Here is a 26,395-nt window from a genome sequence, read left to right on the forward strand (position 1 = left end):
ACCTGAGACCTGCCACCAGTCACATGAGTGAGCGTGGAAGCAGGTCCTCTCCCAATTGAGTCTTGCTTGAATTGGTTGCCACTCTGCTAGAAACCTTTACTGCAGTCCTGTAAGACACCTTGAGTCAGAGGCACTCAGCTAAGTTGCACCTGGATTTTTGACCCACAGAAATTATGAGAAAATAAATATTTGTGATTTTAGGCTGCTAAGGTTGGTATAATTTGGTTTACAGTGATTGATGACTAGTAGAGGACTACCCTGTATATTGTCACCCAGCTTATTTTACTTATATGCAGAGTACATCACAAGAAATGCCAGGCTAGAGGAAGCAAAAGCTGGAATCAAGATTGCTGGGACAAATATCAATAACCTCAGATATGCAGATGACACCAACCTAATGGCGGAAAGCAAAGAGGTACTAAAGCGCCTCTTGATGAAGATGAAAGAGGAGAGTGAAAAAGCTGACTTAAAGCTCAACATTCAAAAAATGAAGATCATGGCATCCAGTCATTCAGTTCAGTTGTCATTCAGTCCGACTCTTTGCGACCCCATGAATCGCAGCACGCCAGGCCTCCCTGTCCATCACCAACTCCTGAAGTTCATTCAGATTCACGTCCATCGAGTCAGTGATGCCATCCAGCCATCTCATCCTCTGTTGTCCCCTTCTCCTCCTGCCCTCAATCCCTCCCAGCATCAGGGTCTTTTCCAATGAGTCAACTTTTCGCATGAGGTGGCCAAAGTACTGGAGTTTCAGCTTTAGCATCAGTCCTTCCAAAGAAATCCCAGGACTGATCTCCATCCAGTCATTACTTCATGGCAAATAGATGGGGAAACATTGGAAACTTGGGCTATTGGGCTCCAAATCACTGTGGATGGTAACTGCCCCCATGAAACTAAGACACTTACTCCCTGGAAGAAAAGTAATGACAGACCTAGACAGTATATTAAAAAGCAGAGACATACTTTGCCAACAAAAGTCTGTCTAGTCAAAGCTATGGTTTTTTCAGTAGGCAGGTATGGATGTGAGAGTTGGACAATAAAGAAGGCTGAATGCCAAAAAACTGATGCTTTTGAACTTTGGTGCTGGAGAAGACTCTTGAGAATCTCTTGGACACCAGGGAGATCAAATCAGTCAATCCTAAAGGAAATCAACCCTAAGGAAAGGAATATTCATTGGAAGGACTGAAGCTGAAGCTCTAATACTTTGGCTACATGACATGAAGAGCCGACTTATTAGAAAAGACCCTGATGTTGGGAAAGACTGAAGGCAGGAGCAGAAGGAGACAACAGAGGATGAGATGACCAGATGGTATCACTGACTCAATGGACATGAGTTTGAGCAAACTCCAGGAGATGGTGAAGGACAGGGAAGCCTCATGTGCTACAGTCCGTGGGGTTCCAGAGTCAGACACGACTGAGTGACTGACTACCCAGGATTCAAAGTCAAATAAGAAAGAGCCCTGACATGCAACAATCATGCAGACTACCAAGAGTGATAGAAAAGTGGCCATGATCACACTACAGTATAATAGGTGTTATAGAAACCTGCACAGTGAGTGATGGGAGCACAGAGAGAAGAGAATTTCCATCGTACTTGAAGATTGAAGGTTTTAACTGGCAGATTTTGTTTTTGTCATTGAATGAGCAGGCTAAGTCATTTGATCAAAATGAGGAGAAATGGCGATGAGATACCTGATGAGAAAATGAATTTTTAGAACCTCTACTGGAAAGAATGGATGAAAGATTTAGAAAAGAAGCCAGTGATGCTATCTAGGCAGTGAGGAGTTTGGTTAAGAATCATGGACTTGCAGAATCACCAGTTGAGACTGGGGTTTACTTTTTTTCAAAATGTTCTTGGCAATATGGATATAAGATTATAGAAGTTGATGGTTGGATTTGGGATCTCAGAGAAGATAAAACAGAAAAGCAAAGGATGAGGAAGAAAAAGAGCAAGACAATTTTTATAGTCCCAGTGGAGTTTAGGTAGGATAGAGAAAGTAAGACAATCAAACCTGCTAAGAGTTTGGGGAAATGTCACCAAATCTGACCTCCTACCAATCTCTAGGGTCAAGGGAGTCAATGCCAGGTTTGACTTAAACCTAGGTCATATACTCCAGTCCTGAGTTGGAGGAGACTTCTAGCTGAGAGTGGGAAAGAATGATTATGCAGAAGGAAATTCAGGTTTGCTACCATGAGAAGAGTGAATGGATGCTTTATAGCAGAGACTGCTGGTTTCCTACAGTGGTGTTCATTTCTTCCAGAGTAAGAGAACCTTTTTAGGGGTGGGGGAAGCACATAATGATAGTATTTACTAGTCTCCTGCAGCTAGGAACGGCCATGCAACTAATAAGCTGATCAAAGGGATATGGACAGAAGTGGTGTGTGTGCCCTTTCTGGACCATGTTCTTAAAGGAAATGGGATGTCATTCCATTTCCAATTTATTCCTTTTCTGTCTGCTCAAATATGGTTGTGGTGGTGAGCCAACTTGAACCATAAGGAAGACATTCTTTTCCTAGAGAGGGTAGAACAACAGGAGTCTGTAATCCCTGGATAATGTCATGGATCCTTTGTCATCCTACATGAGGAATAATTACAGTTTTTAAAAAGCCTCTTTTAATGTAGTTCTCTGTTACAAGTGACTGGACCTACCTTTCAGCTAATTCAGATGTCCAGTAAAAAAAGATATGCTGGGAATATAAATGACCATAGCATAAGACAGAAAGTAGTAAGCAATAAACAGAGGCACCGATAAACAGGATACAGAGAAAAATCACTTCAAGCCAGACTGTGAACTTTCAAAAGAGATTAAAGTTTCTGATCAGTGACAGACCACAGACTGTCTCTAGGTGGTGGAATGCAGGCGGGGGAATGTGCCTCAACAGCTGGTTATTGCAGACAGGCCGGCGGCAGTGGTGATGGTGATGTGGCATGACAGTGACGACTGGCCCATGCATCCAGCTCACCCAAGCAACATTTGGACCTTGATATACTTATTTAAATTAGTTGTGGTTTGGGTTGATGCTTCTTGACAATGATCATAAAAATTAAGAAATAGGGGTGGAAGAAATCCTACCGACTAGGAAAACCGTCTGCTCAATGCACTTCAAAAGACAATAATAATTACAGTGATGCTCAGTAAGTCTTGTACATAGCCAGTAAAACCCAGGACTTCTAACTCCCCGGCCATTGAAGGCTGAAGGCTTCTATATACTTAATTTGTAAGGAATCCCTGTGAAGGTTTCTTCCCCAGCAAAATACTAACCTCAGGTTGCTATCTGCAATGCCCATTGGTTACTCTAATGGACAGTGGTGGTGGTGGTTTAGTCGTTGTGTCCAACTCTTGCAACCACATGGACTGTAGCCCGCCAGGCTCCTTTGTCCATGGGATTTCCCAGGCAAGAATATTGGAATGGATTGCCAGTTCCTTCTCAGAGAATCTTCTCAACCCAGGGATGGACCGTACACCTGCATTGCAAGCGGATTCTTTAACCGCTGAGCCACGAGGGAAGCCTTGGTGGACAGTACTGAGAACATTTCCATCATGTCTCAAAGTTCTACAGGACAGCCCAGAGATCTAAGAGAGATGTCTCTCTCCCCTGCCAATCCTCAATCTTGCCCTCAGTCTGTGCATACCCAAACCCAAAGATTGGTCCCCAAGCTCTTCCACTTCCTAAAGAAGATTTAAAACTGGTAACGACAACAAAAGTCGTTTGGCCTAGTCCCGCTAAGAAGGGGACACGGTAATAGAACGCCAAGATTCTTCCACAACAGTCAGTAGAGCAAGTGGGCGGTAAAAAAGTAGCCGGGACCAGACGTGGGGGTGGAAGGAGAGGCACAGGGGCGGGAAGGAGCGCCGAGCGCTCGGACTGACGCCTGCACGAGGCCGGGGGCGGGGCCGCGCGCCGCTGGGCGGGGCCGCGCGCGGCGGGCCAGGGAGGAGGGGGAGCCCGGCGGCCGGCGCGCTAGCCTAGCCGTGCGTGCTCACGTGACAGGTCCGCGAGGTCCCGCTCGCGCAGTCGTCTGGGCGAGCGAAGATGGCGGCCGAAAGGGAGCCTCCTCCGCTAGGGGACGGGAAACCCACCGACTTTGAAGAGCTGGAGGACGGAGAGGACCTGTTCACCAGCACTGTCTCCACCCTAGAGGTGAGACCGCGTCGCCGTGGGTGCTGCGCTCCGTTGCTGCCGCGCGTCTCACCTTTTGGTGCTTGCCTTGCCTCGACTTGACCCTGCGCGTCCCCCCCCACCCCAACCCTCAGGTTTGCAAGGACCTGGTTGGGGCGACACCTGTGACGCGGGCCCCACCTCGCGTACCTGTCATTGGGCCGGAGTTGGCCTAGGCGCCCAGGCCTGCTTAGGAGAGCAAACTGCGGGGCCGGGGGCCGACCTGATCCCCTGAGGGCCGGGACCGGACAGAGCATCGAGTGTCCTTTCGCCGCTCAGCTGGCCCTCCGCGGTGTCACTTGCGCCTCTCCTTCCAGAGCTCTGAAGGTCTTGCCAAGGGTCTCAGCACACCTCCTGGCGCTGCCGGGCAACCCCCGCAGCCTCTTTCAAGAGGTTCTTGCTCTTCCCTTCCCAAGGGAGGGTGTGCCTCTGAAAAGGGAGAGCAGTGAAGAGAGCGCGCTGAGTAGCAGAGGCGCTGGAAGGACCGTGCGGATGCACTTTTTTCCCGGTCCTGGACCATCAAGGACTGCTCGTTCCCCTTGAGGGAGGTACCTCTGTTTTAGGCTGTTAAATAGGTAAATGAATTTGGCCGGTTTTGCTTATGTTTAGTTTCTAAGCCTTTTAAGGTTCATATTGATAAAATACAAAGTTGAAAGCAGGGAGTAGTCCGGGAAACTGCTAGGCAGTGGGGGAAGTTTTTTTTTTTTTTTTTTTTTTTTACGTTACCAGGGGAGAAATAACAGATCCTCACTCCTTTTTCCTCTTTTCTCGCATGATCAGCGATCTCTGAAGCTACATGTTCCTGTTTTTGTCAAAGGAAACGCCCTCTATGAACTTAACTGTATTGGGCCTCCTGAACCTAGTTCATGTTTCAATTGCTTTGCCTTTGATGAGAGCACACACACCTGATAGCCGAACTTTAAGTGTGTGTATGTGTATTAAAATATAAGCAAATTTCCCAAAGAATTGTTTACCTTAGACTGTGAAAGTGAAGTCGCTCAGTCGTATCCGACTCTTTGCGACCTCATGGACTGGAGCCTACCAGGCTCCTCTGTCCATGGGATTTTCCAGGCAATAGTACTGGAGTGGATTGCTGTTTCCTTCTCCAGGGGATCTTCCCGACCCAGGGATCGAACCCGGGTTTCCCACATTGTAGACAGACGCTTAACCGTCTGACCTTAGACTGTACTTCCTTATAAAGTGCTTTTTTAATAAGCTTCCCTAGCTTGAACCACTCTGCACCAAATTAATTGAAAATTATGGTAGAATATCCTTTATTTAGCTTTCAGTTACGTGGAACTGGTAACTTCCCTGACCGTTTTCAGTACTGACCGTATTCTGCTAATTGTATATGCGTCTTCCTGGCCAAACCTCACCTCTCCTCAAGATTTTAGGTTTCTTGGAGCCAGGGATAGTACCTGGATCATCTTTGTGTTCCTCACAAAATCTCGAATATTTGCATTTTACAAATACTTGTTGAATGAATTGTCAAAACCAGCATCTCCTAAGATTTAATAAAAATTATCTTGCACAACAAATTACCTTTTGGGGGTAGGATCCTTGTAGTCCTTTATACTTTACAGCTACTTAACATGTTTTGAAAGGTAATGTCTATGCAGGATTGTAAGACCTGTATTCCCTGTGGGGCTACACAGATTTTCCACCAACAAGAATCAGAATAAACTTAACATTAGTGTAAACTAGAATACTGTGATCACTAAGCATTCTGTTTAATTGAAGGCTTTTTAAAGTTGAGTAAAAGGAACTACAGTTTCTATTTCCCATTTGGATGGGACTGTTTAATAAGGCTGTGTGTTCCCCACCGTCCTCCCCAGTTAAAGTCTATAGAGTTCTGAGTATGAATGTATTGTGGTTAGTGCATTATGAAAGCTTTCTAAAAAGTTGGATGTGATTATTCATCTAAACCCTTTATTTCATGAGACTCAGGATATTTTAAAGTAGTATAACTGTGAGGCTTATAAATTCGGAATTATTTTTTGCTTTTCAAGCTATTTTGGGAAGGGAACATAGCAGTACTTATTAGTATACCAAAGCTGCTCTAAAGGAATATTTTTTTCAGCATGTCACTTTTCTTTTGAATAGAATAGTGCTCCTCAAACTTCAGTGTGGAGGAGAAACTACAGGATTCTTGTTTAACATGCAGATACCTTTGTCTCACTAGAATCTGCATGTTTTCTGAGTGTTCTGTACCATTGCTTTTCAAACTTCATGTCAGTTACCTGGAGATCTTGTTAAAGTGCAAATTTTGATTCTGTAGGGCTGGGATAAACCAGTCTGCATTTTTAACAAACTCTTACTGAAATTGCTTCTAGTCCATAGACAAGGATGAGTTGCAAAGCTCCAGGTGAGTCTGATGCAGGTCATCTGCTTTGAATAGTTATTACCTAAGCTGTAAAGTATAATAGACATAAAAATTAACATCTTTCTATTTTAAAAAAAGAGTTTTAAAAATGTTCATGTAGAAACTTTCTCCTTTGAGGGCATTGGGAGTAAAAAAAATCAATTGAAATCCATATAAGTAAAAATTAAATTATACACAGCTTCAATATCATAATTGTTAACCTTGTAATGACTGTACAACGTAGTATATATGTATGCTGTGAGTATATCTTAATCCCAGTATTAAAATCATTTCTTTTCAAAATGAAGAACAGTCACATAAAGCCCTGGTCAGGAGTTAAAGCATATTTGAAACATCTAGTTGTATGTTTCTGTTGTGACTATGAAACATGGTGGTGAAGGGCAGGCATAGGGGACAGGGAAAGAAGTGAGAAGGGAAAAAAATCTGTCAAAAGCTTGTTCTTTTTTTGGTACTTGAGAGGCTTTAGATGGTTTTGCAATGCTGCCTTAAAAAAATGATATAGTCCTAAGGTTAAGAGGTGCTTGCCCTAAAGTAGCATGAAGTAGTAAGACTATACCTTTAAAAAGTCAGGAAATTTATGTATTACTTGCCTGTTCTTTTCTTTATTTTTGGTTGCCCTGGGTCTCTGTTGCCATGCGAGGGTGTGCTCTAGTTGTGAGGAGCGGGGGCTCCTCTCCAGTTAGTAATCTCTAGATGCGCGGGCTTCAGTAGTTGCCGCTCCCAGGCTCTAGAGCACAGGTCTAGTGGTTGTGGCACACAGGCTTAGTTGCTCCGCATCATGTGGAATCTTCCTGGATTAGGGATTGAACCCATGTCTCCTGCATTGGCAGGAGATCCATTGAGCCACCAGGGAAGCCCTGTTCCTTTTTTTTTTTTTTTTTTTTCAATTTTTGTTGGAGTAAATTAATAGTTGATTTGCAGTGTTGTTCATTTTTTAGTTCATAGACCATACAGTTCACCCATGTAATATGTACAGTTTTATGGGTTTTTGTATATTCACAGATACTGCAACATTTTTATCACCTCAGAAAGAAACCCTGTACCCTTTAACTATCACCCCATCCTCAATCCATAAACCCTAGGCAACTACTAATTCACTTTCTATCTATATGTTCCCTATTCTGGACCTCATATGAGTGAAATCATGTAATATGTGGTCTTTTGTGACTGACTTTTTTCACTTAACCTGATGTTTTCAGAGTCTATGTATGTCCTTCTTTTTATGCCTGAATAACATTCCATTGTGTGGCTATACCATATGTTGTTTATCCATTTTGTCATTTGTTGGACATTTGCATTGTTTCCACATTTTGCATATTATTATTGCTAGATCATATGATGACTCTCCTTTTAATCAGTTGAGGAATTGCTGGAGGAGTTTCTCAAAATGGCCACACCATTTTACATTCCCACCAGCCATGTATGAGGGAACCCATTTTTCCACATCCTCACCAATACTTGTTGTTATTTGACTTTTTTATTCTATCCATCATAATGCTTGAGAAATGGTATCTTAGTGTGGTTTTGATTATATTTTCTTTTTTTATGAATTTAAGTTTTTATTTGGGTATTTCACTATAGTGCTGTGACAACAAAAATCACATCTGTATACCAGAACATACATATATCAACAGTAAGATTGATTATATTTTCTTAGAGACTAAATTAAGTCTTTCTTAAAGATTATATTTTCTTTTCATGTTCTTGTTGGCCATTTGTACATTATGAAGAAATGTCTATTCAGAGCCTTTGCTCATTTTTTAGTTGGGTTGTCTTTTTATTTATAAAATTTTTTTTGTGTATTCTAGATATAAGTTCTTTTTCAGATACATGATTTGCAAATGTTCTCCCATTCCATGAATTGTCTTTTCATTTCTTAATGGTGTCCTCTGAAGCACAAAGTTTTTAAAAAATTGATGAAATTCAGTTCATCTGCTTTTTATTTTGTTGCTCATACTTTCAGCATCATATATAAGAATCCCCTGCCAAATCCAAGATCATGAAGGTTTCCTCCTAAGAGTTTTATAGTTTCGGCTTTGATTTGTTTTGAGTTAACATTTGTATATGGTATGAGATAAACTTTTTTTTTTTTTTTGCTTGTGGCTGTCCAGTTGTCACAGCACCATTTGTTGAAAAGACTGTCCATTGAATGGTCTTGACACTCTTTCTGAAAATTGGTTGACTGTAGATGTTTACACTTGGTTCTTGTACTAGCCTCTCATCTTAAGGTCAACTGAAGTTAAGCTGAGTACCACAGTTTCCCTAACACTGTTGCATGATAGAGTTTATCGAATATTTCAAATGAAATTTCCAGATTGGAGGTTCACAGGTCTTAGAATTCCTTCCCCACCATGTAACCCCATGCCTGCTCAGAAGATGCTGTACTTGGATGGTTTCAGTAAATACTTGACTATTTACTCTCTGCTGTACTTTTTAGATGATAGTGGGAGTACAAAGATCAACTAGATATCAGCAGATCTTTGAGGAAAGAAAATCTCTGGTGAAGAAGAAAGAGAAGTATAGAAAACTCAGATCCAAAGAGATTGTGACTATGTTCTGAAAACACCAATTTTCACTGAAAGTACCAGTGAACTGGGGGAGATTGTTAACTCTTACCAGCATTCCTGACACATGGTAGATGGACATAAATGTTTCTACTGGCTAGGAACAGCCACTGAAATGATAATATTTAAGAGAGACTTTAAAGGGTGGAATGAAATTTTCAATGTGGGAAAATAGCAGATGTCACTTACGGTTCAGTCTGTATTGTAAGGAACCATAAATAATTTTGAGTGGCTCTATATAGGATGTTACAGGTTTACATGGTTAAGACTGTGCAGAGCTTTAAAATTTGTTACATAGGTACATGAGAGCCCTACGGGATTTTCAGGGCAGTAATATGATTGCCTTGGAAGCTTAATGTTCTGGCAGTCTGGGGGATAAATTTGTAGGCGGTATCATTGGTAGGTTGATGAGCTGGAGGTTATTTTAAGTCTGAGGTTAAAGACCTCAAGAGGAATAGTGCAATTAATAAAGGAGAGAAGGAGGTTGATACAATAACAACACTAAAAGATGGCCATCTTAAGCTTTGAATGTCTCGGGGAAGGAGTTATAAATTTATTTCATTTGGGAATAAGTTACATCAATGAAGAGACTATCAGACAGCTAGAGATCCCAGATGGAGTAGAGATACAGATTCAGTACAATTTAGTGAATGGTGACACTAAATTGAACTGTGGAAATCTAGTCCTTGGCCTCATGGAGTATATGAATGAACAGGAGTCAGCATAATAAACACAGCTTTGTGGAAAAAACACCTGCAATACCAGGTGATAATGTGTATAACTGAAATATGTACATGGTACAGAACCAGTACCATGTACTGTGAGGATGAGATGATTGGATAGCAGTACTGACTCTGTGCACATGAATTTGAGCAAACTCCAGAAGACAGTGAAGGACTATCACTGGCGTCCTTCAGTCCATGGGATCACAAAGAGTAAGACATGGTGTAGCAAACAACAGCAGCAGAAATAGTGTAGAAACCTGGAGTGACTTAATTGTGTAGAAGTGATCTTTGAAACCTTGAAAAGTAGATGACATCAACAGATAGCAAGTAGAGAAAGACTTAAGGAGTCTTTTGATAAAGAACTGAAGTTTAGTATCTATTGTTTCAACACAGCAGGTAGTAAAAGCATGTATCTTGTTTTCCTAATTCTGTTTTCAAATCTTTAGGTTGGCATCCATCTTAAAAAATTTTTTTTTTCAATTTCATTATGAATTACCTGTTTTAGAGAAAAGACATTTTCTGACCAGGTATTTAAAGACAACTGCATGGGAAACAGTAGAAAGAGATTTATGATCACTTGCCCTGGAAACTATTAAATATAAGGACTGAACTACTTTTAGTGCCTATAAAAAAAAAAAAAAGTTACTCTTTAGTTGCTTGAGGCAGAGGTGCTCAATTTTTTTCATTTTTTTTTTTTCCTGAAATAGAATAATTTGTTTTCTTTTTTTTTCCTTTGCCATGCTACACAGCTTGTAGGATCTTAGTTCCCCTACCAGGGATTGAACCCAGGCCCTTGGCAGTGAAAACATGGAGTCCTAACTACTGGACGACCAGGAAACTCCTAAAATTTGTCTTTAATGTTAATTTTCGAATGCCCACTTTCTTATAAAATTGAACTCTTATGTTTTTTCCCTGTGATGATAGTTTTTAGTTGTGATAAAATTTACTTCAGTAAAGTTCACTACCACCTCATTGAAGATGCATGACATTTCTATCACCTTCTAAAAATTCTCTCATGTAGTTAATTCCACCCACTCCCAGCCTCTGGCACCCACTGATCTGTATTTGCCTGTAGTTTTGTCTTTTCCAGAATTTCATATAAATGGAATCATATAAATGGAATTATATTTTGTACAAACAAAACTGTGTGAAACTTTCTGAATGAGGCTTCTTTAACTTAACCTAAAGTATCTGATATTTATGGATGTTGCATGTATCAAGAGTCATTCATTTTTATTGCTGAATTTAGTATTGCATTGTATTATGCATCACAGTTTTTTGTTGTTGAAGAACATTTCTGTTGTTTACAGTTTGGGGACATTAATGAAGAGATGACATAGACATATATGTACAGATTTTTGTATGAACATTTTTTTCATCTCCTTTGGGAAAAAACTTAGAAGTAGGATGGCTGGTTTTGTGGTAAATACATGTTTAACTTTCTAAGAAACTGCCAAACTTTCTGCTAGAAAGGTTTGGGGTGGGGGGATAAGGCAAAGGGAGATGAAGTTATTTACTTTCAGTCTTACAGGTTGATGGCTCTTTAATAATATAACTCAAATTATAATAGGTATCTGTAGTAATAATATTGGGTTGGCCAAAAAGTTCGTTTGAAAAAAGTGAGTGAACTTTTTGGCCAGCTCAATATAACTCAAGACCATGTCCATTAAGACAGAGTTCTCCAAGTCTGAGAACTAATAATATATGGTTTCACTAAAACAAAATCATGATATGCTCTGGAGCACCGAATCCCGTGTGCCACAACTCTGGAGCCCGTATGCCACAGCTGCTGAGGCACAGGTGCTCTAGAACCTGCGCTCTGCAATGAGGGAAGCCACCGCAGTGAGAAGCACCGGCAAGCAACGGGAGAAGAGTCTGCACGGCGGGGAGGACTCAGCACAGCCAGAAAGAAACAGATAAAATTATTCTTTAAAAAATTGGTAAACAAAAGCATGATTCTTCAGGACAAAAGCATGTTATGGTATGTTCCGCCCGTTACAAAAGTTGCCTTAATATTGAAAGCTTTTTCCTACTTAGAGAGCTTTGTATGTATTTATTGAGTGTTTGAATCCTGAGGGATCACCTGAAGGACCCTTAGGTGCAGCTGGTTTTGCCTGTTTTAGTATCTGGTCAGGTTTTCATTCATTTTATCTCTGAAATCTGATAACATTATAAAACATCCTGAGAAAGAAGGAAAAAAGACAGGTTTCAATGGTGTTTTGAGCCATTTAAAAATGTATTTTGACCTATTTATCTGCCTGCAGTGGGTCTCAGTTGGGGTCCTGAGGGTCTTCGATCTTTGTTGTAGCATGCGGGCTCTTTAATATGAAATGGGAACTGTTAGTTGCAGCTTATGGTGTCTAGCTCCCAGATCAGGGATCAAACATGGGTCCCCTGCATTGGCAGCTTGAATCTTAGCCACTAGTCCACCAGGGAAGTCCCTTCAATGGTTGAGAATTCAGCTGCTCCACATCCTTGTCACTGTTTGTTAGTATCAGTTCTGTCTCAGGCAGTGGCATGCTTTGTTTGTTGTTCAGTCGCTAAGTCTTGTCCAACTCTTTAAAACCCCGTGGACTGCAGCACACTAGGCTTCCCTGTCCTTCACCATCTCACGGAGTTTGCCCAAACTCATGTCCATTGAGTCATTGATGCCATCCAACCATCTCATCCTTTTTCGCCCCCCCTTCTCTTGCCCTCAATTTTTCCCAACATCAGGATCTTTTCCAATATGTCCACTCTTCACACCAAGTGACCAGAGTTTTGGAGCATCAGCTTCAGCATCAGTCCTTCCAGTGAGTATTCAGGGTTGATTGCTTTTAGGATTGACTGGTTTGATCTCCTTGCTGTCAGAGGGATTCTTGAGAGTCTTCCAGTACCACAGTTCAAAAACATCAGTTCTTCAGCACTTCTTTATGCTCCAACTGTCACATCTGTACACGACTACTGGAAAAACCACAGCTTTGTATGAACCTTTGTCGACAAAGTGATGTCTCTGCTTTTTAATATACTCTCTAGGTTTGTCATAGCTTTTCTTACAAGGAACATGCAGGCGTCTTTTAATTTAATGGCTGTAGTCACCATCTGCAGTGATTTTGGAGCCCAAGAAAATAAATTCTGTCACTGTTTTCCACTTTTTCCCCATCTATTTGCCATCAACTGATGGTACTGATCCCATTCTTTTTGTTTTTTAAATGTTGAGTTTTAAGCCAGCTTTTTCAGTCTCTTGTTTCACCTTCATCAAGAGGCTCTTTAGTTTCTCTTCGCTTTCTGCTCTTAAAGTGGTATCATCTGCGTATCTGAGATTGTTGCTATTTCTCCCAGCAATCTTGATTACAGCTTGTGAGTCATCCAGCCCGGCATTTCACATGATGTACTCTGCATGTAAGTTAAATAAGCAGGGTGGCAGTATACAGACTTGATGTACTCCTTTCCCAATTTGGACCAATCTGTTTTTCCATGTCCAGTTATAACTGTTGCCTCTTGACTTGCATACAGATTTCTCAGGAGGCAGATCAGGTGGTCTGGTATTCCCATATTTTTAAGAGTTTTCCACAGTTTGTTGTGATCCACACATCTGACTTACGCTGGCTTGAAAGAACTGATCTTTAAATTTTCAGGAATTTTGTAAGCTGGTTAGTAAACAGCCATTGTTAAAGGTTATGTAAACATAAATTATATTTTAAAAGGCAGTAAATATTTACAACTGGCACTTGTTTATTTCTTTACAGTGTTTTACTAGTTTCTGAGCGCCTGAATTAATGTGTCTATTGTATCTGTGTGGTATAAAGTGTCTTACTAGCTCCATTTTCAGTAAGGAGTAATCGGCCACAGAGGGAATTGTTTATGCCACAGGAATCAGCCAAAGCTAAAGTTCAGGGTCTTCTTTCCCAAAGACCTGATTGCTAAATATATACCAGCATACCACTGCTTTTTAATTATTCTAAGAAATATGTAGTGTTATCTCATTGTTTTTTTAATATACATTCCCTAATGATTAGTGACGGTGAGTACTTTTTTGCCTACATATTCACCATCTGAAAGTTGTCTTTAGTGTTCTTTCATATCTTTTTCCCATTTAAATTAGGTTTCCATATTGAGTTTTGAGAATTTTTCCATGTATTCTGAATATAAATCCTTCATCATATATGTTTTGTAGGTATTTTTTTCCCAGTCTGGCTTGTTTTATCCGTTTTTGATTGATAATGCCTTATATGTTTGGAGAAGGCAATGGCACCCCACTCCAGTACTCTTGCCTGGAAAATCCCATGGGTGGAGGAGCCTGGTAGGCTTCAGTCCATGGGGTTGCAAAGAGTCAGACACGACTGAGCGACTTCACTTTCACTTTTCACTTTCATGCACTGGAGAAGGAAATGGCAACCTACTCCAGTGTTCTTGCCTGGAGAATCCCAGGGACGGGGGAGCCTGGTAGGCTGCCGTCTGTTGGGTCGCACAGTCGGATACGACTGAAGCGACTTTAGCAGCAGCAGCAACCTTATATGTTGCATATGAAATCCTTGGGTAACATTGCCCAAGGTCACAAAAGTTTTTCCTATGTTTTTTTTCCTATAAGTTTTAAAGTTTTAGCTTATTTATATTTAGACTTGATTGATTTTGAGTTAATTTTCTTATGGGTTGAGGTTCATTTTTTGCCTATAAAATCTCATTTCAGTTATTGAAAGATAGTCATGTTACAGTTTGCTTTATGGCTCAGAATATGGTCTTTTGTGGTAAGCAGTATGTGTGTACTTGAAAAGAATATATTTAGTTTGATATTGAGCAGAATGCTGTATAAATCCTAAGTTAGTTGACTGTATTTTTCATGAAACAACATCAGTAGATTTAAGATTTGTATTAAGATAAAGAAGCTGAACTTAAAAAAAAAAAATTCTTCCTTGGGTTTTCTTTGAATGTTTATCGGAAAACCAGTAGAACATTTATATGTGGGTCTGTTTCTGGATTCTGTGTAGTTGGTCTTTTGACTGTTTCTGCTGGTTGTATGTTGTCTTGATTAACTGAGTCTTGAAGTCAAGTAGTGTGAATCCGGTGACTTTGTTCTTTTCAAAATTGTTTTTTGACTATTCTTGTTCTTTTGCCTGCCCATATAACTTTAGAACCTATTGCTTTCTATCAAAAATTCCTGCTGAGGTTTTAATTGAGATAACGCTGAAACCATTGATTAGTTTGGGGGAGAATTAGCATCTTGATACTATTGAGAGCCTTGAAACCATAAGTATACGATTTCTCTCTCTCTCTCTTTTTGTTCTTTTAGGTCTCACTTGTTTTTTTTTTCATTCGTGTTTCTGCTTTTCAGCATACAGATCTAGTGCACATTTTATTAGTTTAAACCTATTTTACAGCTTTTTGGTGCTTTTATATCTTTTACATTCTCTCATTAATAGCACATTTTCTCTGTTTTCTGCAACTGTTGCTAGACACTAGTTCTAGTGGAGTTTTAGAGTCTGAAATTTTCTATGTAGACAGTCAAGTTGTCTGTGGTACGAGTTTTCTTTCTTTCTAATCTTTGTCTTTTTCTTGCCTTAATGCACTAGCTGAATCCACCAGTGTAATATTGAATAGAAGAGGTGATTGTGGGTATCTTCCCCATTCATGCTCATAGGAGGAAATGCTCATTTTTTTTCTTTGTAGAGTATTGTTTTGGTAGATGGCTTTTATTGGGTTAAAGAATTTCCCTTCTATTCCTAGTTTTTTGCATTTTGTACCTATGAGTGAATATTAATTTTGGCAAATTCTTTTTCTGCATGTAATATATCCATGTGATTCTCTAGTTTTCTTGAAAAAGTGGTATCGATTGATATTCACATGTTGAGTAAACCTTGAATTCTTTGAATTCCCACACAGTCATAATGTGTTTATTTTTCTTTATATATTGCTGCAGTCAGTTTGCTAGTATTTTGCTGCTGTTGTGTCCGTGTTTGTGACAGATACTTGGGTGCTGTTTTGTTTTACTTGTAATGTCTGATTTGGGGTATCAGAAATGCTTACCTCATTAAATGAATTGGAGAGTGTTTTCTCCTCTTCTGTATTCTTGAGGAGTTTGTGTGGAATTAGTCTTATGTTTGCCTTAATTGTTGGCAGAACTTGCTAGTGAAATCATTTGAACATGTAGTTTTGTTTGTTAGATTTTTAACTACAAGTTCAGTGTCTCTGATAGTTATGAAAGTATTTCTTCTTGATGAACTTTGGTGGTATATGACTTTAAAGGAATTTGTCCTTTCGGTGTAAGTTGTGAAATTTATGGGCAGAAGTTTTTCATAACACTCCATACTGACTACTGTATCCATGGAGTCTGTGGTGATGCCCCTCCCTTTCTGTTCCTTATATTGGTAATGTATGCCATCTCTTTGTTTACTTTTTATTGTTTTGTTTTAATCTTGCTAAAGCTTTGTCATTTTATTGGGATTTTTTTTTTTTCTTTTTCAAAGAATCAGTTTTTGGTTTCTTGAGTTCTGTTTTTTGTTTTCTTTTAAATTTTATTAATTTCTTCTGCTTGCTGTTTGGTGTGCTTTTCTGTTCTATCAAATAAAAGCTTTGATTATTGATAAAAGGCTTTTTTTGAGTACTGGTGTTTAGTTATGTATTTCTCTAAAGCACTGCATTAGCTGTCTCCCACAAACTTTAATATTGTTTTTGTCTTCATTCAGTTAAAACTGTTTCCTACTTTCCCTTGTGACATCCTTTTTGACTTACAGGTTATTTAGAAGTGTTAATTTCCAAAATGTGAGGATTTTCTGCATAGCTTTCTGTTACCAATAGCTGTTTATTTGATTGTCAGAGAATGTTTTATGATTTCAGTTCTTTTACATTTGTTAAGGTTTGTCTGATGGCCCAGAATGTGACCTCCTATAGTGAATAGTCTGTGTATACTTGAAAAACGTGTATAGTCTGATGTTACTGTTGAAATGTTCTCTAAAAGTCAAGTTGACTGATAGTATTTTCCAGATCTTCTCTACCTTCTCTTATTATCTGTATTTATTGTATCAATTACTGCAATTTAGTATCATTGCAACTTCTTGGCACATTGATCCTTTTACCATATGATACTACTCCTTTTGAAATGTTCTCTAAAAGTCAAGTTGACTGATAGTATTTTCCAGATCTTCTCTACCTTCTCTTGTTATCTGTATGTATTGTATCAATCACTGCAATTTAGTATCATTGCAACTTCTTGGCACATTGATCCTTCTGTCCTATGATAGTACTCCTTTATTGGGCTTCCCAGGTGGCTCAGTGGTAATGAGGGAGACAGTGTCTAAGCAGGAGATGCTGATTCAGTCACTGGGTTGGGAAAATCCCCTGGAGAAGGAAATGGCAACCCACTGTAGTATTCTTGCTCCAGGAAATATCGGACAGAGGAGCCTGGTGGGCTATAGTCCATGGTGTCTCAGAGCCAGACACAATTTAGCGACTAAACAACAGCAACAAACCCCTCTTTACTGCCCATGATATTCTTAAGTTTATCTACTGTTGATGTAACACTCCAGCTCTTCTTTGGTAGCATAGCATGTTTTTTTTCCATTCTTTCAGTTTTAACTTATTTATATCTTTAAAGTAGGGCTTTGTAGGCAAGGGTATTGTTGTGAATTGTTGCTTTTATACACAATCTGGCCACCTCTATATTATAACTGGTGTATTTAAATTTTTTGTATTGTGTATCTTCAGGCCAAAGAATTTAGCACTTTTTTTTAATAAAAAAGTGGATCTAGTGATGGCAGATTCCTATAGTTTTCTTTAATCGGAGAAGAACTTTATTGCACTGTCATTCCTGAAGGGTGTTTTTGCTGGATATAGAATTCTGCATTCGCACTTCTTTCAGCACTTTAAAGATTTTGTGCTACTGTTTCTGGTCTCTGATTTCTGATGAGAAATACTCAGTTCTTCTGTTTCTATAAGTGTAATTTTTGTTTGTTTTTCCTTAGCTGCTTCAAGTTTTTAGTTTTTTAATGTTTAGGTTTCAGCCATTTTTAATGATGAGACTGCATCTAGTTTTCTCTGAAGTAATCCTTTTTGGAGTTCTCATGTTGCTGGATATGTAAATTAATGTCTTGCACCAGATCTGGAGAATTAGCCATAACTTCTTGAAAAAATTTTTTGTGCTGCTCTTTTTGGGGGCTTCAGTAATGTGATTGTTGAACTTTTTTATATTGTTTCACAGGTCTTTAGCATTTTGTTCATTTTCTTCATTTCTTTTTCCCTCTCTATTACTCAGATTGAATATTTCCTAAGACTTATCTTCATGATCACTGACTTTTTCTTTTAAGAACTGTAAAGGGTAAATTTTACTTCCCTGGTAAGCTGACAGCTAATTTCTTTTATGGTTGCTAGAGGTTGACATAATAAAGGATTTTATACACAGTGCATAGCAAATAGCATGAGTCTTTGTGCCTCTTTCCCTTGCCCCTCTCTTGCCAGCATGATGAGACAGAGGGGCCCAGACCAGCATTGCACCAGCCTCTGGTTTGTGTCATAGCTGAGAAACTTGAGTTTACAGAACCTAAATCATTTATACCAGACAATGTCTGCCTATTCTTTGCTCTAGAAAATACAGTATCTTTATTGTTGTTGTTCAGTTGCCAAGCCATGTCTGACTCTTTTATGACCCCAACGGACTGTAGCCTGCCAGGCTCCTTTGTCCATGGGGTTTCCAAGGCAAGAATACTGCAATGGGTTGCCATTTCTTTCTCCAAGGCATCTTCCCAACCTAGGGATCAAATCTGCATCTCCTGCATTGCAGATGGATTCTTTCCCATCGAGCCACCAGGGAAGCCTAGTCTTTATTAGACTGGATATTAAACAGACCTAATCTTTTGGGGGGAAAGATAAATATGTTTCCTCAATACCTGTGTTGAATAACCTGTCTTGGATAATTCTGATCACCCAGAAGCTGTCACACTACTCTTGTCTACCATCACTTCCTCATTCAGTGGCCACTCTCTCCATAGTCTTTTCTGTCCAGTTGAGAACAGCTCTTCCTGCACCCACTTGGAAACTGAAAGAGACATGGAGAGGCAGAGGCAGAGGCGAGTGAGTCCTGAGAGCGGTTACCGAGTGGCTGCTCAGTGAGAAGAGCAGCAGGGCACTGTGTTGCTGATGGATGAGCTGATATAAAGCACACTCCTCTTAGCCTCCTCACAGGGGGCGCCTGTGGCCACCCCAGCCATTACTGGAGTTGTTCCTGGTCCACACCATTACCATCTTGTTCTCCACTCCCAGAGGCACTAACCTATGGTAGGAAAGAGTCCGTTCTGTTACATAAACATTCTAGTTTTTCTTTCTCTGTGACTTTGATGTCAAAGAACTATGAATATCCAAGATATTAGCATAGTATGAACATTTATTTATGATAAGAATACATCATAGATTATTAATAGTCTGCATGTGTTACAGTTGTATCCTGTATTACAGTTTTTACTTTGAATTGTCATATCTCTTTTAACGAATTGAAGATGGAAAAAGTAGTTTGTTATTCAGATATTTAGCATTCCTGTTATGTTTCCTTCTTTCATTGTTTCCTTTTGTATAATTTTTCTTAAGCTTAAAGAATTTCTTTTAGCATTTTTTTTTTTAGACCAGGTCTGTTGATGATGAATTATCTTATTTGTACTTCATCTGAAAACTATTTTACCTTTATTCCTGAAAGATATTTTTGCTGTTTATAGATTTTTGGGTAGACAGTTTTTTTTCCATCACTTAGAAACTATTCTTAGACTGTTTTAGTCTTATGATTTCTGATGAGAAATCTACAGTCATTAAAATTGATATGTCCCTGTGAAAATGGTGGGTTTTTTTCTCTTATTACTTCCATTTTTTCCCCTAATAGTTTAATTTTTAGCAATGTGATAATATGTTATAGTCATAGTTTTCTCTGGTTTTATCTTCTTTGAAGTTTGCTTCTGTACATTTATATCCTTCAGCTTCAAGAATTTTCAACAGTTTTTTTCTGTATATATTTCTGCAGAAATTTTTCATCTCTCCAGTGACTTCAGTAACATAAATGTTAGACCTTCTAATATCCTGCAGACCTCTGAGGTCTTGTTCATTTTATTCAACTTTTTTTTCATGATTATTCAGATTGGATACTTCATATGGATTTATTTTCAAGTTCACTGACACTTTTCTGTTTCATCTTTATTCTTTTATTGAACCCAGTCTGTGAACTTTTTTAGATACTTTGATTTTAGTTCTGGAGTTTTCCTTTTTTCTTTCTTTTCTCTCTCTCTCTTTTTTTTTTTTTTTTTGTAGGTTTTATTTCTTTGCTGCAAACATTCATTTTTTCCATTCACTTCAGATATATTTACCTTTATCTCATAGAGCATAGCTTGAAAACTTTGTAAAAGTTTTCTTGGCTAATACTGCAATATCTGTTTTGGGGTTAGGATCTGTTGATTGTCTTTTCTCTTGAGATTTGATCACAGGTTCATTACACAAGCACTAAATAATAGCCTTGAGTTGAGATTGACTATTTTTAAGATTGCATGTAATTTTTACAAGTTTTGGTGTTTTTCAAAGTTATTATCAAACAAAGTTAAGAAATGCAAAAAGAAATCAAGTTAGATGACTCTAGATTTAGAAATTGTAAAATAGTGAAGTGGGTAGTCAAAAAATAAAAGGGGCTGGGGGAAGCACCATTATAGCAATTCTGATGAGTTTGAACAAATTTGGGGAGATAGTGAAAGACAGGGTAGCCTGGTGTGCTATAGTTTGTGGGGTTGCAAAGAGTTGGACATGACTTAGTGACTGAACAACAACAGCAAGGAAATTTATGTAAACATGGAAGAGTTAGTGTGCAGGCAAAACTGAAATCCAGAACTTCTGATCCCCAGGAAATTTTGACATTTAAAAAATAAAAATCTCTATTAATAATCAAGTTGAGTGCCCAGGTCTATTATATACAGGCCCTTAATGCCTGTTTCTTACTCAAAGCAAATATAATCTCCCTCAGTATCCATACGGCATTGGTTTTAGGACACACTACAGACACCAAAATCCCTTTTAGGAAGTCTTATTTAAAATGGCATAGTGTTCCATATAACCTATACACATCCTCCCATATACTTTAAAATCATCTCAAATTTTCTTATAACACCTGTGTCACTGTAAATGCTTATAAATAGTAAATACTATGTAAATGCGATGGCACCCCACTCCAGTACTCTTGCCTAGGAAATCCCATGGACGGAGGAGCCTGGTGGGCTGCACTCCGTGGGGTTGTGAAGAGTCATGGACACGACTGGGCAACTTTCCTTTCACTTTTCACTTTCATGCACTGGAGAAGGAAATGGCAACCCACTCCAGTGTTCTTGCCTGGCCGTCTAGGGGTCGCACAGAGTTGAACACAACTGACGTGACTTAGCGGCAGCAGCTGTGCAATTGGTTGCTGAAGTGAAAGTGAGAGTAGTGCTCAGTAGTGTCCTACGTTTTGTGACCCCATTGGCTATATAGTCCATGGAATTCTCCAGGCCAGAATACGGTGGTAACCCTTCCCTTCTCCAGGGGATTTTCCCAACCCAGAGATAGAATTCAGGTCTCCCCATTGCAGGCCGATTCTTTACCAGCTGAGCCACCAGGGAAGCCCAAGAATACTGGAGTAGGTAGCCTATCCCTTCTCCAGCGGATCTTCCCGACCCAGGAGACAAACCAAAGTCTCCTGCATTGCAGGCAGATTCTTTACCAACTGAGCTATCAGGGAAGCCCTGAAGGTCGCTCAGTCGTGTCTGACTCTTTGAGACCCCATGGACTATACAGTCCGTGGAATTCTCCAGGCCAGAATACTGGAGTGGGTAGCCTTTCTCTTCTCCCAGGGATCTTCCCAACCCAGGGATCAAACCCAGGTCTCCCACATTGCAGGCGGGTTCTTTACCAAGCTAATGTGTGGCAAAATCCACTTTATTGAATCTTTCTGGAATTTTAAAAAATATTGTCAATCTGCAGTTGATTGAATCTATTGGGACCCCCACAAAGAGAGGACCAGCTGCAAAAAAACAGTATTTATTTGTGTATTGATTGGTTGGTTTTTAAAGAGTATGTGTTTATTCTTTTTTTTATAATTTTGTTTATGACTGCGCTGGGCATTCATCGCTGCAGGGCTTTTCTCTAGTTGTTGCAAGCAGGGACTACTCTTTGGTTGTGATACACAGGCTTCTCATTGTGGTGGCTCTCTTGCGGGGGAGCATGGGCTCTAGGGCACACAGGCTTCATTAGTTTTGGAGCTTGGGCTCAGTAACTGTGGCTCCCAGGCTCTAGAGCACAGGCTCAATAGTTTTGGTGTACAGGTTGCGGCATATGGGGTCTTCCTGGATCAGGGACTGAACCCGTGTCTCCTGCATTGGCAGATAGATTCTTTACCACTGAGCCCCCGGGAAGCCCAGCAGCATTTATTTTTAATGAGTAGTGTCAGGAAACTGGGTCGTACTCATAGGTAACTATTTCTTTTATATAGTGGCATATTCGAAGCATTTTTCTATGAAACCAAATGCCACTCTGCTGCTTTGTCTTTTGAAAAATAGACTTTTAACTTCTAGAGCAGTTTTAAGTTCATAGCAAAATTGAGGGGAAATTATAGAGATTTCCCATATAATGCGCCTACACATGATTTTTCTTCGTTATCAATATCCTCCACCATAGTGGTACCTTTGCTACAACTGGTAAAAGTACACTGACAAATCACAATCATCCAAGATCCGTACTCTACATTAGGGTTCACCCTTGGCACTGTACATTCTCTGTGTCTGGGCAAATTTAATGACATGTGTCCACTGTTATAATATATTACAGAGTAGTTTCACTTTCCTGAAAGTCTTCTCTGCTCTGCTTGTTCATCCCACCCTTCCCCCAATCCACTCATCTTTACTATCTCCATAGTTTTGCCTTTTCAACAGTGCAGTACAGTTGTAAATATATAACATGTGGGTCTTTCAGACTGGCTTCTTTCACCATTAAGTTTCCTCTGTGTCTTTTCATGGTCAGATGCTTCATTTCCTTTTGGTCTGAATAATACAGTGCAAACTGTATTGTCTGGATGTACTGTAGTTTGCTTACCCAGTCACCCACTGAAGAGCATCTTCATTGCTTCCAAATTTTAGCAATTATAATTAAAGCTACTGTTAACATTATGTGCAGGGTTTTGTGTGGGTATGTTTTCAGCTCCCCTGGATGACTACTAAAGATCACAGTTGCTGGAACACATAATAAGAGTATGCTTATCTTATAAATGTACTGTCAAAATGGCCTTCCATAATACCACTTTGCATTCCCACCAGCAGTGAATGAGAGTTCCTCTGGCTTCACATCCTCTTCAGCATTTGGTGGTATCAGTGTTCGAAATTTTGATCACTTTACTAGGTGTCTGGAGTGAATCCACTGTGAGGTATAGTGTGTCTGACTGTTGTTTTAGTTTACATTTCTAATAATGTATGATGTGGGACATCTTTTCATATGGTTATCTGCCATATGTTTATCTTTGGTGAAGTATCTGTTAAGGTCTTTTGCCTGTTACTAAATTGGGTTGTTCATTTTCTAATTGTGGAGTTTTAAGAGTTCTTTGTATACTTTGTATACTTTGGATAACAAGGCTTTGTCAGCTATGTCTTTTGAAAATATTTTCTCCCAGTCCGCAGCTTGTTTTTCCATTTTCTTGACACTGTCTTTTGCAGAGTAGTTTTTATTTTAATTTTGGTGAAGTCTGTCTTATCAAATGTTTTTTTCATGGATTGTGCCTCTGTTGTATCTAAAAACTTACTATGAAACATGAGGTCATCTAGATTTCCTCTCGAGTTACCGTCTAGAAACTTTATACTTTAGTTCTCTATCTTTAGGGCAGTGATCCATTTTGAGTTGATTTTTGTGAAGGCTGTAAGTTCTGTTTCTAGATGCTTTTCTTACATGTAGATTTTCAGTTGCTGTGGCACTGTTTGTTGAAGAGACTGCTCTTTCCACATTATGTTGCCTTTGCTCGTTTGTTGAGAATCATTTGGCTGTTTTGTTGTTCTTCAGTCACTAAGTCATGTCTGACTCTTTGCAGTCCATGGACTGCAGTATGCCACGCTTCTGTGTTCTTCACTATCTTCCAGAGTTTGTTCAAACTCCCGTCCATTGAGTTGGTGATGCCATCCAACCATCTCATGCTCTCTTGCCCTCTTCTCCTCCTACCTTCAGTCTTTCCCAGCATCAGGGTCTTTTCCAATGAGTCGAATCACCATTAGTCCTTTCAGTGTATGATCAGGCTTGATTTCCTTTAGAATTGACTGATTTGATCTCTTTGCAATCCAAAGGACTCTCAAGAGTCTTCTTCAACATCACAACTCAAAAACATCGTTTGACGCTTAGCATTATTTATCATCCAGCTCTCACATCTGTACATGACTACTAGAAAAACCGTAGCATTGACTATATGGACCTTTGTCAGCAAAGTGATGTCTCTGCTTTTTAATATGCTGTCTATATATGTCATAGCTTTCCTTCCAAGGAGCAAGCGTCTTTTAACTTCTTGGCTGCAATCACCCTCCGCAGTGATTTTGGAGCCTGAGAAAATAAACTCTATCACTGTTCCCACTTCTTCCCTTTCTATTTGCCATGAAGTGATGGAACCAAACGCTATGGTCTTAGTTTTTCACATGTTGAGTTTTAAGCCAGCCTTTTCACTCTCCTCTTTAACCCTCTTCCAGAGGCTCTTTAGTTTCTTTTCATTCTCTGCCAAGAGTGATGGTTGTTGATTTTTCTCCTATCAATCTTGATTCCAGCTTGTGGGTCACCCAGCCCAGCATTTCACATAATGTACTCTACATATAAGTTAAATAAGCAGGGTGACAATATACAGCCTTGATGCACTCCTTTTCCAATTTTGAACTAATTTGTTGTCCATGTCTAGTTCTAACTGTTGCTTCTTGACTTGCATACAGGCTTCTCAGGCAACAGTTAAGGTGGTCTAGTATTCCTGTCTTTGAGAATTTTCTACAGTTTGTTTTGATCCACACAGTCAAACGCTTTGGCCTAGTCAATGAAGTGGAAGTAAATGTTCTGGAATTCCCATGCTTTCTCTGTGATGCAACGAATGTCGGTAATTTCATATCTGGTTCCTCTGACTTTCTAAATCCAGCTTGTACATCTGGAATTTCTTGGTTCACATAATGCTGAAGCCTAGCTTGAAGGATTTTGAGCATTACCTTGCTAGCATGTGAAATGAGCCCAACTGGGTGATAGTTTGAACATTCTTTGGCATTGATCTTCTTTGAGATTGAAATGAAAACTGACTTTTTCCAGTCCTGTGGCCACTACTTTGTTTTCCAAATTTACTGGCATATGGAGTGCAGCACTTTCACAGCATCATCCTTAAGGATTTTAAGTAGCTCAGCTGGAATTCCATCACCTCCACTAGCTTTGATTGTAATGCTTCCATTCAATATCACAGTAATCCAAATCTGTGCCCCAACCAGTATGCTGAAGAAGCTAAAATTGAACAGTTCTATGAAGACCTATAAGACCTTCTAAAACTAACACCCAAAAAAGATGTCCTTTTCATTATAGGGGACTGGAATGCAAAAGTAGGAAGTCAAGAGATACCTGGAGTAACAGGCAAATTTGGCCTTTGAGTACAAAACGAAGCAGGCCAAAGGCTAACAGAGTTTTGCCAAGAGAATGCACTGGTCATAGCAAACACCCTCTTCCAACAACACAAGAGAAGACTCTACACATGGACATCACCAGATGGTCAGTACCGAAATCAGATTGATTACATTCTTTGCAGCCAAAGACGGAAAAGCTCTATACAGTCAGCAAAAACAAGACTGGGAGCTGACTGTGTCTCAGATCATGAACTCCTTATTGCCAAATTCAGACTTAAATTGAAGAAAGTGGGGAAAACCACTAGACCATTCAGGTATGACTTAAATCCCTTACGATTATACAGTGAAAGTGACAAATAGATTCAGAAGATTAGATTGGATAGGTAGAGTGCCTGAAGAACTATGGACAGAGGTTTGTGACATTGTACAGAAGGCAGGGATCAAGATCATCCCCAAGAAAAAGAAATGCAAAATGGCTGTCTGAGGAGACCTTCCAAATAGCTGCGAAAAGAAGACAAGCTAAAGACAAAGGAGGAAAGGAAAGATATTCCCATTTGAATGCAGAGTTGCAAAGAATATCGAGGAGAGATAAGAAAGCCTTCCTCAGTGATCAGTGCAAAGAAATAAAGGAAAAGAACAGAATGGGAAAGACTAGAGATCTCTTCAAGAAAATTAGAGATACAAGGGAATATTTCATGCAAAGATGGGCTCGATAAAGGATAGAAATGGTATGGACCTAACAGAAGCAGAAGATATTAAGAAGAGGTGGCAAGAATACACAGAAAAACTGTACAAAAAAGATCTTCAGGGCCCAGATAATCACAGTGGTGTGATCACTCACCTATAGCTAGACATCCTGGAATGCGAAGTCAAGTGGGCCTTAGGAAGCATCACTACGAACAAAGCTAGTGGAGGTGGTGGAATTCCAGCTGAGCTATTTCACCTCCTAAAAGATGATGCTATGAAAGTGCTGTGCTCAATATA

The 26,395-nt window shown here is 39.6% G+C and overlaps 1 protein-coding gene across 2 annotated transcripts in view; it reads left to right on the plus strand.

Annotated features, from left to right (window-relative positions):
* The first annotated feature begins 3,923 nt into the window (after positions 1-3,923).
* Positions 3,924-26,395, plus strand: part of SNX2 (sorting nexin 2) — a 65,631-nt gene continuing 43,159 nt past the window's right edge. Inside the window, exon 1 of one of the 2 annotated variants that reach the window (XM_040241711.1) lies at positions 3,924-4,143. In XM_040241711.1, the coding sequence (XP_040097645.1) occupies positions 4,036-4,143 (108 nt within the window). In that variant the 5' untranslated portion in view covers positions 3,924-4,035. The remainder of the gene's footprint in view (positions 4,144-26,395) is intronic. The other variant, XM_040241712.1, reaches the window with a different exon arrangement.

The sequence above is a fragment of the Oryx dammah genome, unplaced genomic scaffold (genome assembly GCF_014754425.2).
Source record: "Oryx dammah isolate SB20612 unplaced genomic scaffold, SCBI_Odam_1.1 HiC_scaffold_5, whole genome shotgun sequence".
Lineage (NCBI taxonomy): Eukaryota > Metazoa > Chordata > Mammalia > Artiodactyla > Bovidae > Oryx > Oryx dammah.